General features: G+C 40.6%; 2 protein-coding genes and 1 long non-coding RNA gene across 15 annotated transcripts in view; 2 read left to right on the forward strand and 1 right to left on the reverse strand.

Moving 5' to 3' along the window:
- Positions 1–10,645, forward strand: part of Rai14 (retinoic acid induced 14) — a 119,116-nt gene extending 108,471 nt beyond the window's left edge. For all 3 annotated transcript variants that reach the window (XM_070040994.1, XM_070040997.1, XM_070040995.1), the window contains 5 exons: positions 1,090–1,208; positions 2,424–3,956; positions 6,222–6,371; positions 8,170–8,235; positions 8,764–10,645. In XM_070040994.1, the coding sequence (XP_069897095.1) occupies positions 1,090–1,208; positions 2,424–3,956; positions 6,222–6,371; positions 8,170–8,235; positions 8,764–8,841 (1,946 nt within the window). In that variant the 3' untranslated portion in view covers positions 8,842–10,645. The remainder of the gene's footprint in view (positions 1–1,089; positions 1,209–2,423; positions 3,957–6,221; positions 6,372–8,169; positions 8,236–8,763) is intronic.
- Positions 10,264–12,156, reverse strand: LOC138840714 (uncharacterized). The gene is made up of 3 exons (XR_011376206.1): positions 11,999–12,156; positions 11,068–11,233; positions 10,264–10,955 (listed from the first exon to the last, which is right to left on the reverse strand). It is a non-coding gene; the product is annotated as an uncharacterized lncRNA (long non-coding RNA).
- A 131-nt stretch (positions 12,157–12,287) lies between these two features.
- Ttc23l (tetratricopeptide repeat domain 23 like) overlaps positions 12,288–13,384 on the forward strand; it is a 38,973-nt gene continuing 37,876 nt past the window's right edge. For 4 of the 11 annotated variants that reach the window (XM_070041000.1, XM_070040999.1, XM_070040998.1 and 1 more), the window contains exons 1-2: positions 12,422–12,508; positions 12,730–12,832. In XM_070041000.1, the coding sequence (XP_069897101.1) occupies positions 12,798–12,832 (35 nt within the window). In that variant the 5' untranslated portion in view covers positions 12,422–12,508; positions 12,730–12,797. Of the gene's footprint in view, positions 12,325–12,350; positions 12,521–12,729; positions 12,863–13,384 lie in introns of those variants that run through there. The other 7 variants (XM_070041002.1, XM_070041004.1, XM_070041005.1 and 4 more) reach the window with 7 other exon arrangements.

Here is a 13,384-nt window from a genome sequence, read left to right on the forward strand (position 1 = left end):
CTGTTAAAAAAAAAAAATAGGAATAGTCTACAGACTTAGCTGTTGGTGAAAAATGAGTTGCTCATGTCTTCCAGCTGCACACACCATTTTGTCCAGCAGAGATTTCTTGCCTAGGAAGATTTTTAGGTGAAGAAAGCAGTACATTGCATTCCATCTGGAACAAGTTCCTTGCCTCAATGAGCATTTGAGTAGCACTGCTTCAGATGCTCTTTGGGCATGATGATCCATACAATGTTTAAAAAGAAACAACCCACACCAAAAATCACTTGGTTTGCCAACAACAGCGATTACAGTGGGATTCAGAGAAGCAATTCTAATGTCATGCTAGGCTGGTCATCAGATGATTTAAGTAGGAAAGTTATACCTGGGTCCATGTCAGTAGAGATAAAGCAAAGGCAGTCATGTGAGTGAAACAGTAAGTGAATTAAATGCATGGTGAGAACATAGGAGATAGAATTGAAACCATGAGTCCGGGAAATAGCAATGTAGGAAAGATGTAGGGAGTTGAAACCTGAAAAGGTTCGGTGGAGGCCAGACACAGGGGCCTAAGCCCATATAAAAGAATGTGGAGATTATTTTTTGAGGAAGAACAGTTAACACATTTGAACCAAAGGAATGATCCATTCCAAATATGTTTTAGTCTATTATTCTTGTGTAGAGAAAAGAAAGGAGCAGAGATTTGTTGGAAAGCCATTTTGCAGTTTCTAAGGAAATGCTAAACACCTGAACTAGAGCACTAGAGACAAAAAATTAACCAGATAAGAGAAATAGTTCTGAAAGGATTTATAGAATTGGGACTTAGGTGGAACAAGGAATAACCAAAAAAGAAAAAAAAATCAAGATAAGACCATCTAGTAAATGAAAAATGATATGACCACATCCATTTTCAGAATCGGCTTCTGTACAGTTAAATTTTGTATTGTGCTAGCAATTCTAGAGTGAGAAAATAGCAGTATCAGAAAAGAGCTTTCCTCTCTCCAGCTGGGGGAGGATCTAGGAGGAGAAACTAGACTAAGATGTGTTTGTTGGAAGTAAAATGACAGCTTAATCCCCTTTTGAATATTCAGATTGCTTTCTTTCTCTTCTAAGGAGCTGATAGCTTGTTAGATGTAAGTTCTGAAGCTGACCAGCAAGATCTTCTTGTCCTATTGCAAGCAAAAGTTGCTTCCCTCACCTTACACAATAAAGAGTTACAAGATAAATTGCAGGTAGGTGAATAAATTGCTACCATGAACTCTTCTTTAGATTCAAGCAGTTGGTCTTCCCAAGGGTAGTCAGGTGCATTTTGTTTTAAATATGTGCATAAGTTTCTTCCTTTTCAATCTGTAGTTACTGTTGCAGTTGTATTTGTTTCTTAGAGTGTTGTTCATTATCTCTTTCTGTAAATTGGTAAGTCATATAGTATGTTGTAACTTAAAGTAGATTATATATTTATATATTTTACGTATATGTGTATTATATATAAAGTACCTTATACATTATATACTAGATTATATATCCATGCAATATGGTGTCAACTATCTTTTAAACTTTTTAATAGACTATATAAACAATTTACATAAGATTCATAAGATAACTATATATGAACAAGTTACATTTCTTTTAAAAATGTGTCAATATAGATCAGCTGTTCATTTAGTAAATTTGATCATTTAGCAATCTTAAGAAATTGATAAACAGTAGCTATATTTTCTCCTTTGCCCTCCTGGGCAACTAGAGTGATATGGGAAACAAAGAAAAATTTTGAAAACACTGCCAGCATCCTGGCTCACCCATATCCCAGCTATGCAGGAAACGTAAATAGGAGAATTGTGGTCCAGACTGGCCCAGATATAAATAAGAAATCCTATTCAAAAAGTAACTAAAGCAAAAAAAAGGGTGAGGTATCTCAAGTGGTAGGGTACCTATCTAGCTACAGTGAAGCCCTGAATCCAAACTCTTAATACCACTCAAGAACAAGATAAAATAGCCTTGTGCTGGTCTCTCACACTTGTAAACCTAGCTACTCAGGAAGCTAAGATCTCAGGATCCCAGTTCAAAACCAAGCTAGACAAAGAAGTCCCCATGAGACTCTTACCTCTAATTAACCACTCAAAAACTAGAATGGTGCTGTGGCTCAAAGTGGTAGAACACTAGCCTTGAGCAGAAGAGCTTACAGGGATAGTGCCCAGACCCTGAGTTTAAGCCCCACAACTGGCGGGGGGAGAGGGGGAGAGGGGAGGTAAAAAAAAGACAAATAATTTGCCCTGATAAATGAGTAAGTGATGAATGATATCATTGGTTTAGCCCTCATGTACCAGAGCATTGTTTTTCCTGGTGCAAGCATACACATGCAGAAAGATCTTACTGCTTTTCAATACTAAAATTCAGATTTGTTCCTCTGTTTCAGTCACCTAACCACACCTAATTCCTTTCCTTTCTAGGCAAAATCATCCAAGGAGGTGGAAGCAGACCTAAGCTTTGACGCTTTTCATTCTACTCAGACTGACCTGGCTCCATCCCTGGGCAAGCCTAGTGAAGGCCCTCCCTCAGACTCCAAATCATCTCCATCAGTCTTAGCACATTCTTTGAGGAAATCCACTGTTGACAGTGATGCTAGAATCCAGCAACTACAAGAGACTTTGCAAGACTTGCAGAAGAGATTAGACAGCTCTGAGTCAGAGAAGCAGCAGCTACAAGCTGAACTTCAGTCTCGAAATGCAGACCGGGTGTGCTTGAATAGCACAGAGATTTCAGAGAATGGCTCTGACCTCAGTCAGAAACTGAAAGAAACTCAGACCAAGTACAAGGAGGCCATGAAAGAGGTCCTCAGTGTACAGAAGCAGATGAAACTGGGTCTCCTCTCCCATGAGAATGAGGATAGCTATTCACCTCTTAGTGAGGCAGGAATCACTGATGAGATAGATGTGCTAAAGCAAGATTTGCAGAATGCATTGGAAGAAAGTGAAAGAAATAAAGAGAAGGTGAGAGAGTTAGAAGACAAACTTATGGAGAGGGAAAAAGGTGGAGGGATGAAGCCACCTGCAGAAGAGTATGAGGAAATGAAAAGTTCATATTGCTCTGTCATTGAGAATATGAATAAAGAGAAAGCATTTTTGTTTGAGAAGTACCAAGAGGCCCAAGAAGAAATCAAGAAGTTAAAAGACACATTACAAAGTCACGTGACACAGGAAGCCAGCGATGAAGCTGGAGACATGAAAGAAGCCATGAACAGGATGATAGATGAACTCAATAAACAGGTGAGTGAGCTGTCCCAGCTCTACAAGGAAGCTCAGGCTGAGCTGGAGGATTACAGGAAGCGGAAATCTCTAGAGGATGTGACGGCGGAGTATATCCACAAGGCTGAGCATGAGAAATTGATGCAAGTGACCAATGTGTCCAGGGCTAAAGCAGAAGAGGCACTATGTGAAATGAAGTCTCAGTATTCAAAAGTGTTGAACGAGTTATCCCAGCTCAAACAACTTGTGGATGCACAGAAAGAGAACTCTGTGTCCATCACAGAACATTTACAAGTGATAACCACACTGCGGACTACTGCCAAAGAGATGGAAGAAAAAATCAGCCATCTGAAAGAGCACCTTGCAAGCAAGGAAGTGGAAATAGCAAAGCTGGAGAAACAGCTCCTGGAAGAGAAAGCCACAATGAATGATGCGATGGTACCCAAATCTTCTTATGAGAAGCTCCAATCATCCTTAGAAGGTGAAGTGAGTTTGTTGGCAGCAAAATTAAAGGATTCAGTCAAAGAAAAAGAGAAGGTCCATTCAGAGGTGGCCCAGGTTCGAAGTGAGGTCTCACAAATGAGAAGGGAAAAGGAAAACATTCAAACTCTCTTGAAAGTCAAAGAGCAAGAAGTAAATGACCTACTGCAGAAATTCCAGCAGGCTCAGGAAGAACTTGCTGAAATGAAAAGGTCTTCTGAAAGCTCTTCAAAACTAGAGGAGGATAAAGACAAAAAGGTAGGTGAATTTCGATTGCTGTTGAGCTTCTAGCAGTAAGTTGTAGGCTCTTCAGTTGTAGGCTCTTTCACTGTGCTAGATGTTTACAGGATTTGTTAGGAAGTCTCAGGCTCTGTGCCTGTCACTATCTGTCCTTAGAATAGTATGTTGTGCCACTGTAATGCCTATTCAGGAGGTGTCCAGGATAGTGAGTTCAAGGCCAGCCAGGCTGAGCCACATAGGCCCCATTTCAAAAGCAAAGTAAGAATAGTTAATTGGAAATTGATCTGCCACACTGCCATATACTGAATGCATTTTATTTTTTTAAATTGTATTATCTTTAAATGGTTGTACAAAGAAGTTCCCATTCTACAAAACAGTATATGAATACAAAGTGTCTGATAACATTGTCACCCATGGCTCCTAACATACCCCTTCTCTTTCTTTTCTTTTCTTCTTCTTTTTTTAAATTGAGATTAGGTAAATACATAAATTTCACGTTTCACAGTATTGTGGAATAGTGATACTTAAAGTCACAAACACAAATTGTCATTATCATGGTCTATAAAGTTTGTGAATTCTATGAGCTTTGACAATACTATTGTAGGTGATATTTACATTTCTTTCCTTTTGCTTAGTGTAAGCTATTCCCTCTTTCCCTTTCATTCCTCGCTTCCCATCACTGTCTTTGGGTTGCTTAGTTCTTTTTGTTTATTTTTAATAAAGCATTTTTATATAGGTGGTCTATATCTGTCCTTTAAAAATCATTTAATAGGCCAGCTGTGGTGGCACATGTACATAATTCCTGGGCTACATAGGGTGAACCTGTCTCAAACAAACAAATCATCTAACAGAAGTTCTGCTGGTGCTGAGAAAACTGTTTGTGACCTTCTTTGAACTTCATCTCTTCATTTTGAATCTCAAATTGATTTCTCTATCATAAGGAAACTCAGATACTTGTAAAATTAATCTTCCCTCTCAAAATTTCAGGAACTTCGTGCCCCCTGAGTCCACATAAACACTTTTCTGACTCTCCATTTTCGAAAGTCTCAAGGCTTGGCCAAGGAATGTGGGGAGCAGGGCGTTTGGAGATGGCACTGGATGTGTCCCTGAGATGGGAGGGAAGTGAAGATAAGTTCAGGGTGGTTCTTACTGAGTCTGCTCTGCCTTCCCAGTCTCCTGCCACTGGAGGCACTGAATAATACAGGGGCATGATTCATCTTTACCCTTTTGTCAAGAGTGTTTGAAGAGCCTGGTGCCAGTGGCTCATGCCTGTAATCCTAGCTACTCAAGAGGCTGAGATCTGAGGATCGTGGTTCAAAGCCAGCGCAGGCAGGAAAGTCCGTGAGAATCCAATTAACCACCAGAAAACCGGAAGTGGTATTGTGGCTCAAGTGGTAGAGTGCTCAACCTTGAGCTGAAGAGCTGAGGGACAGTTCCTGCGCCCAGAGTTCAAGACCCATAACTGGCCAAAAAAAAAAAAAAAAGTGCTTGAAGAATAGCTTTGAAAGCTGATGGTGTAGAATAACAAGAAGTGCTAAGCAAGACAGGAGGTTTTGTATTCACTAAAAGCAAGATAGCCAGAAGTCAGTGTTCTTAGGACTTAGTCCTGATTGTCCATTTCAGCACTGTGTCAGCCATACTGGACAAGACAAATATCTTCAAATAAGAAATGGTTCTCAATCTTGTTCTTAGCTTTTAACCAGTAATACCTCTTTTAAGGGTAAGGGAACCTGATTTCATACTGTCTGTTACCTGCATACATCAAAATAGGTAATTCAGGAGGAGCCGTAATCAGAATGGAATAGATTTGGAGGGATTTAGTTTGCCAGGTTATGTCCTTTCACCTTAGGGGAGAGAGGGGGAGATAAGGAGAAGGGGAGAGAGGAGAGAAGAGAGTAGAGTAGCTGGGCACCAGTGGCTCACTCACACCTTTAATCCTAGCTACTCAAGAGGTTGAGATCTCAGCCTACTCAACTCAGGCAGGAAAGTCCTTGAGACTCCAATAACTGCCCCCCCCCAAAAAAAAGACCAAAATCCACAAGTGTTTTTGTTGCTCAAGTGGTAGAGTGCCAGCCTGGAGACAAAAAACTAAGGGACGGTGGCCTAGGGCCCTAAGTTCAAAGTCTCAGAACAGGTACACCAAAAATAAGAAAATTCTTCTAGTTTCTCAAGTCCTAAAAGCATATAGAAATGACTTAGGTTGAAGGCCTAGAAATCTCTGGAATTTTGCTTCTGTAGACACATTAGTGCCTATTGATAACCGATTTTTTCCCCATGCACTAGATAAATGAGATGTCAAAAGAAGTCAGCAAATTGAAGGAGGCCCTGAACAGCCTGTCTCAGCTTTCCTACTCAACCAGCTCCTCCAAAAGACAGAGCCAGCAGCTGGACACACTGCAGCAGCAGGTCAAGCAGCTTCAGACACAGCTGGTCGTGAGTGGATTTCTTTCTACTGCCTGGTTTGGGGGGAGGCTGAGGGAGATGACATTCCAGCCTAGATGACCATGGGAAAGATGCTTAGCCTAAAGGAGGGTTAGGCTTCAGTGAGCAGCCGACTGAGGACTGCTCTGGTGAGGACAAATGAAAAAAAAAATACTGGTGGGATTGCCAGGTATCATCTGTACTTGAGGTGGGTTAATACACTGCTGGGAAGGAGGGAATCGAGCTGCTGGTCACACACCTGCTAACATGGCATCTCCCCACTCCCATTTCACACCTCCTTATTTTTCCAGAGTGGTCTTTCTCCGTCTCTGGTAATAGTGAGGGCATTTTGCTTACAGGGATCATGCTCTTTGCGATTGTGTATCTACATATTTGAAGCAGCTTCTCAGACTGTCTTACTGACCCAAGAAAGCCCTTTCCTCTCTGTTGTTTCCTGTGGGTGTTGTAATAAATCACTGCAAACTTGGATTGAAGCCACATGCATTTATTATCTTAGGTTTCTCAAGATTGGAAGTCTGAAATGGATTTTACTAAAGGGTTTACTTAAGGGCTTACTAGAGTAAGGTGAGGATGTTGACTTGGTTCCTTCTGGAAGCTCTAAGGGAAAAATCTTAACTTTTTTATGTTTGTTTTGTGTTTGTTTATTGTGTTCTCTCCTTAACTTTCTAGCTTCTACAGGCCACCTTCTTTCCTGGGTTATGGCCCCTGTCAATTTCAGGGATATCATTTCAACTTCTGCGTCTATATTCCCAGTTCTTCCCTCTGCCTTACTTGTAGTGCTTTTATAAAGATCCTTATGATAGCATTTGAAGCCTGCTCAATCTATGATAATCTCTCATTCCATCTCTAAATCTTGAATAATATCTGCAAAGATCCTTTATACCATATAAGGCCACATTTACAAATGCTAAGAATTAGTATGTGGTCACCTTTGGACAGACATTATTTAGCTTACTTAAGTGTCTGTAAGATATTTAATGAGCCAAGGGAATGACATTTTTTTATACAAGTTAAGGTTTATCTTATCTACAGTTTGCATTTACAGACAGACAGACATCAAGTTCTTCAGTATAAACTAAATTCTAATGAATTCTGTTTTCTACACTTCTTACTCTGGCTGGGCTCAAAGTAGAATCCTAGCTCTTCGGTGTTAAGAGCTTTAGCAGAATAATTTGGAGAAGATGGTTCTTACTGTATTATGCAGGTCTTTCTCCTTATAAAATGGTTATTTCAGATTCTAAAGATCCTTCAGCCTGTGTTTATCGAGCTCTTGTTTAAGTATTGCATATGATATCAAGGTTATACAAATGAGCAAGACACAGCTCTTGCTTCATGGGATTCATACCCAAAACATAGGAATATAGTGAGCATCCACTGACATGCAATGACACACAGAGGAAAAGTGTCTACCCCGCCTGTAAAAATCATAGAAAGCTTCCACAGGAGGTAAGCCTTATGCTGAATCTTGAAGCGATGAATAATGACTCCCCATTACTCAGAATTGAATGTGTCACTCACAGGACCTTTGTCAACTCTTAATCCTTTCCACCATTCCTGTGGAGTGTGGGGTAGAATCTGAACTGCAGGTGATTGTCACTGAAGTAAATGAGAAGGTGACATGTAATCAGAAATGCAGTATTGAATGATGTCAGCAATTTTAGAAGATTCATATGCCAGCATATAGTAGAATAAAGCAGTTGTATAGAATCAGGGGAGCTTTCTCTGAATAATGTGTTTCTGTTCTTTAATGATCTAAGCTTGCCAATCACATCCAATTATCTCTCTCTAGGAATGCAAGAAACAACACCAGGAGGTCATATCAGTTTATAGAATGCATCTTCTGTATGCTGTGCAGGTACGGTGCAATGTCTGGACATCCTAAAGAAATACAGTAGCAGATGCTGCCAAAATTCCCACCATACAATGAGTAGAATGAACAAGAATGAGGGAAGAATGCTTCCATTTGGAAAGCTTGTGCTTTGTTTTGGATTTTGTGTCCAGAGCTTTCTGCTGTTTACTAGGAACAGCCTCATCATATATTGAGAAGATGGGTCTGCTGTGCCTCATTAGGAAGACCCAGGTTTTGTATTATCAGAGCACTCAATACTTCCTTTCCTCTCTATTTGTCTGGCGAGGCTCACATTAACAACTGACTTCAGGTACCCCATCCCTCTTTGGTAGGCTTTGGCAGACCAAGATTCATAGTACCCTCAGTTTGACTCAGGCCCTCACAAACTTGTAGGAAATGATAGGAATGATAGTCTCCTGAAAGTTAGAGGGAATGAATTGAGGACTTCATCACAGCCTGCCATCTTATTCCCCAGGAAAATGGGTGTTATGACATAATGGAGGTCCTAATGAATGTCTTTTGTGAATTTCCTAGGGCCAGATGGATGAAGATGTCCAGAAAGTCCTGAAGCAAATCCTGACCATGTGTAAAAACCAGTCCCAGAAGAAGTAAAAGTCGATTCCTTGGCAGGACAGTACCCCTTGTTGTCTAGCTTTGTGTTAGATCCAGTTGTTGGCAACCACTGCCATTGTTCTTATTCGTGGTATGCACTGTGATGTAGCATAGCTTCTTTCCTTCTAAAGGTTTCTGAGGACTACTCTCAGGAGAAGAGGCCCTCTTCAGAACCGCTTAGAGACTTCACACCAGCAGAGGGAAATGTCCCTGACATCCTTTGAGATTCCATAGCTGGGATCGGCCATACCCAGAGGTCTGGTCCTGATGTTGGCCACCCTCCTTGGTGGGTGAACGGCTTCATAAGTATCAAGTGATCTGCTGAGGTTACCATGAAGTGACTGACAGCTGCTTCAGTGCCTGCCCTTCTGCTGTGTCATTAGCACAGGAGAGCTCTTTTTGCCTTTGGCTTCCAATCCCAAAACGTGATTTCATCTCTGGCCAAATTATTAGGACATTAGCTATGCCTACCCTTTATCATGATAATCCTGTGGATTTTTTTTAAAAACTATACTCTTCATTTTTCCCCAAGCTGCCATACATCTTATCACCCTGCTAATCACTTTATAACTTGATGAGTACTGCTCACTAAAATATGAAATCTAAAAATAAAAGCAAACTGTCCTTTAAGAGATCTTTCCTTTTTTAAGTAAATCACTGACATATTGCAAATTTTCTATGCAAACTTGCCTCCTGCTATTATCCATGAAGCTCAGGAAATCCAGATATTTGTATTTCAACAAGGGACAGTAAACTGTGTGTTTACAGCCAAAAGTAATGCCTCATAGTTCTTAACCTCAATTTTTTAAAGTGTTTTTTTTCTCTATAGTATTTTTATTGGCTCCTAAAGAGGTTTTCCTATCTCAACCCCTAAATAAGTAAAATTACACTAGATTATATGAATGAAATATTTTTTAGGTAACCATGCTTGCCTCCTATAAAAAGTTTTTCCTCCAGGTTTTCAGCTCAACATGAACCAGTCTCCCCTCAGACTTGCTGCCACTGTCTTCTCCAGACTTGTAGTACATTTCTAAATATAATCGATTCTCTTTTTTACTGATTGAATATTTTGGAATGTCCCCACTCTATAAGTGGCCATCAATTACCTCTTTAAGGCCTATTATTAGTATCAGTCAGTTTTTCAACTTTGAAATAAAATCCTGATGTGGTAAAATGGTGCATAGTGAAAGTCTTGAGGGGAGGGGTACTTCTGTTCACTTTACTTTTAGGTTATTCAGAAAGTGTTTCTAACTTGCTTGCAGCTTGTCTTATTGTATTGATCTTGAGGGAGATAAATAGAAGACTCCACTTTTAGTCTATAGCTGAAAGTGGAGGCCTGTTCCAACAGGGCCCATGCGTACCACAGGGCTGCCTGGCTCCAAGGGTGCTTGGCTCAACTGGAAGATGTGTTCATTTGTACTGGATAAGAACCAATGACAGCAAAACAAAAATGGCTTTAAGCTTAGTGGTGTTGATTTAATTATAGCGCAGCAATTCCAAATATGCTCCGAAGAAATGTGAAAGGACTTTTTGTCACAACTCTTTAAGAAAATACAAAACAATCCCCGCCCCCCTCATTCTGCCACACCTCCCTCACCCCTGCACAGAAATGCTGCAGAGTATAAAACTTGAGACATTTTGTAGGATGCCTGACAAAGTGTATGTAGCCCTTTATCTTGTTTCAGGATGCATATTTATTACAAGTACTCTGGTTAAATATTGAAAAGTTATATGCTGTAGTTTAGTCTTTCGTCTTTGTAATTTACAGAAATAATTGCAGAAAATAAACTTGTTTCATTTTGCATCTCTTGTGTCAGCTTTTTTTTTTTTTTTCCTGTGTTCATAAGTGTGAAGTAGCTTCGGAAGCCCCGTCACATTTTGGTGTAAGAGTTTTTATATCCTGAATGATGGTGAATGGTGGGAGGGGTCCCCTCTTTCACACTAAGTCTTAGGCCATCCTGTCTCCCACGCTGCTCTAGGTAGCAGCCACTTGGGGGCAGGTAGGTCACAGTCCTTTAATTCAGGATTGCCTCTTGTTTGAGCTGTGTTGTTTATATCTGTTTGGAAGATTTCACTGGATTTATTTCCCCTCTTGTTTTCCTCTTCTTTTTTCCCTTAAAAGTAGTACATGGTTTAAAACCATTGAATAAGCAATAATAATAATAATTTTGTTCTTACATAAACTTAGTTAGGGCAGATTCCAAGGGTCTTAGCAATTAAACTTACCCATCTTAAGATCACATGATATGCTGTGTGGTGAGAAAACCAAGAACAAGTTGAAGCACCACAGTTTGCAGTGTGATAGAAGTTGGAATGCTAGTTGCTGACAACAGCAGAAATTCCATTCAGCAAAGATGGGGGGGGGGCAGTGCGGTGATTTTTATAAGGCAAACTGCAACAAGAAAGTTGGAAAAAGCAATACACCAAGCAAGACATTTTTATGTCAGAAGAGAGACCTGCCAAGCATTATGGCAGTATATGGCCTATTGGAGAAATCAAAGTTCAACCAAGATACTCATCATAAATGGATCTTAAAATCTGGCTGAGGAAATGGGCAATGTGGCTTCCAGCCAGGGAAAGACTCCTCTGAGAAGTTAAGCCCCAAGAGATGGGGGAGGGGGAGGGGGGGTGGGGGGGAGGGGGAGGAGGGTGGGGGGTGTAGAGATTCCTTCACTTTTAATGCAAACCAGGCTCACAATATGGTAACAACTCAGTGAATTTGAGAATTGATTAGATATACCAGATTATAAAATGAAAAATGTTTTTGTTTTCTTTTTTAATGTAGAAAAGTGAAGTCAGGTACAACCAAATGATATAAGCCCCTAAGCCAGAAGATGGTAAAGGGGTTTTTAAAGCCATGAAAAATAAGTGCCCTCCCCCAAAACGTCCATCATTGTAATTAATCCTTGGAACCTGTGAATCTGTTATGTTATAGGGCAAGGGATAATTAAAAACCTAATCAGTTGAGCTGAAAATAGGATTATCCTAGGTTGTTGGGTGAGCCTAATGTAACAAGAGGGACTTTTTAATTCCCTGTAGTTACTTTTTAATTACTGTACCCTTTGTGTTGCATATAAGTTTATCTGATTTGGGGGAGGGAAGAGGAATCACAGAAACCATGGGACAAAGGGTGAACCAATTCAACAGGGATACTCACGAGACACTGGACTGATTGGCCTAGGCTAGTGACTGAATACCACTTCTGAAAAATACAGGATCCTTCTCATCTTTTGGTGGATTTGATCTTTCCTTCCCTTCTGTATCTTCACCTTGGAGAGGTAATAGCCTGGTGAGGAAGATTGAGAGCAGCCAGGGAAGTTCAGGGCCGAGTCTGAGGCTACATGTAGTCTTGTATAGGACAGCCCAGCAAGCTGCAGATGGCTAGGGCGCGTCCCAGGTTGCTATGACTACTGTGTCTGCTTTCTGTTCCTAAGGCAACCTCATTGTCTGAATCCTGGGCTGAAGTAGGAGACCTAGCAGCAGGTCTAGCTTCCCCACATAACCCTTGAGGCACAGGGAAGGAGGTCTGCCAGGCCAGGACTCTGAAGCTACCTGCAGGGGGTATCAGAGCAGCCCGGCCCAGGGAGGCTAGAAGGCTAGTTCCAGGTCGTGGCTTTTCAGCCATTGTCCAACAGAGAACTCATCTCCAGCCACAGGAACCTCAGGGGTAATGTCCATGGTAACAGTGGCCAGGAATCGGGGCTCGTGGAGGCAGGGTTTAATCAGTCTACAGAGTAACCTCTGTGGGAGAGAAGGCAGCAATGTGCCCATCCCACATATTCTAGGAATATTAGGATGTGGGAGGTTGAGGGGGTTAGAACCCCTAGTTTTGAAAATAGGGTTTAGAAAGAGAAATTACTGATCTACTCTTCTAATTCTGGATTATAGGTCAAGGAAAGCGCCTTGGATCTCCCCAAGGAATGAGTGAAATGGGTGAATGGGGAACAGCTTAATACATGCTGATGCTCAGTAAATATGCATTCCCGTGGATGTAAGAGACAGGATTAGCCTTGAGACGTGGGTAATTGTAAATCATATTTTCCACCATGCATAAGTTTCACTCCAGTGCAGTGGCTCCTAGGAAGAGGAGGAGAATTAATATGCTAGATATATTTCATTTAATACAGAGCTGGTTACTTTGGCTCCTCTAGCATACCAGGATTTGAGTTGAGTAGGTAATCATAGCTGGAAGTTCTAAAAGATGTAAAGGAAAAGATTTTTGAGTTGTTTTTTAAATTTTCATTTCATTTAATTTGTTTTTAAGTCCAGGCATTCTGTAGAAGGAATGTGGAGCAGAAAGCAGGAAAAACAAAGGCCTCTAATTTCTGCTTCCAAGGAGTCTCCACACCTGAATTTACATAATTTTTGTGACTTACATTTGACCATTTTAATACTAGTAGTTTCTATTCAATGCTACTAAATGTTTAGACGCTACTATTTAATGTTGGTATCGTTTGATGTCTAAATAGAACCAGCTTCTAAGATTGTTTTTAAAGTTAAACTCAACAGTTCAAGCCCCACAACCAAAAAAAAAACAAAACTC

This window comes from Dipodomys merriami, unplaced genomic scaffold, assembly GCF_024711535.1.
Source record: "Dipodomys merriami isolate MVZ:Mamm:240054 unplaced genomic scaffold, mDipMer1.0.p SCAF_30, whole genome shotgun sequence".
In the NCBI taxonomy this organism is placed as follows: Eukaryota; Metazoa; Chordata; class Mammalia; order Rodentia; family Heteromyidae; genus Dipodomys; species Dipodomys merriami.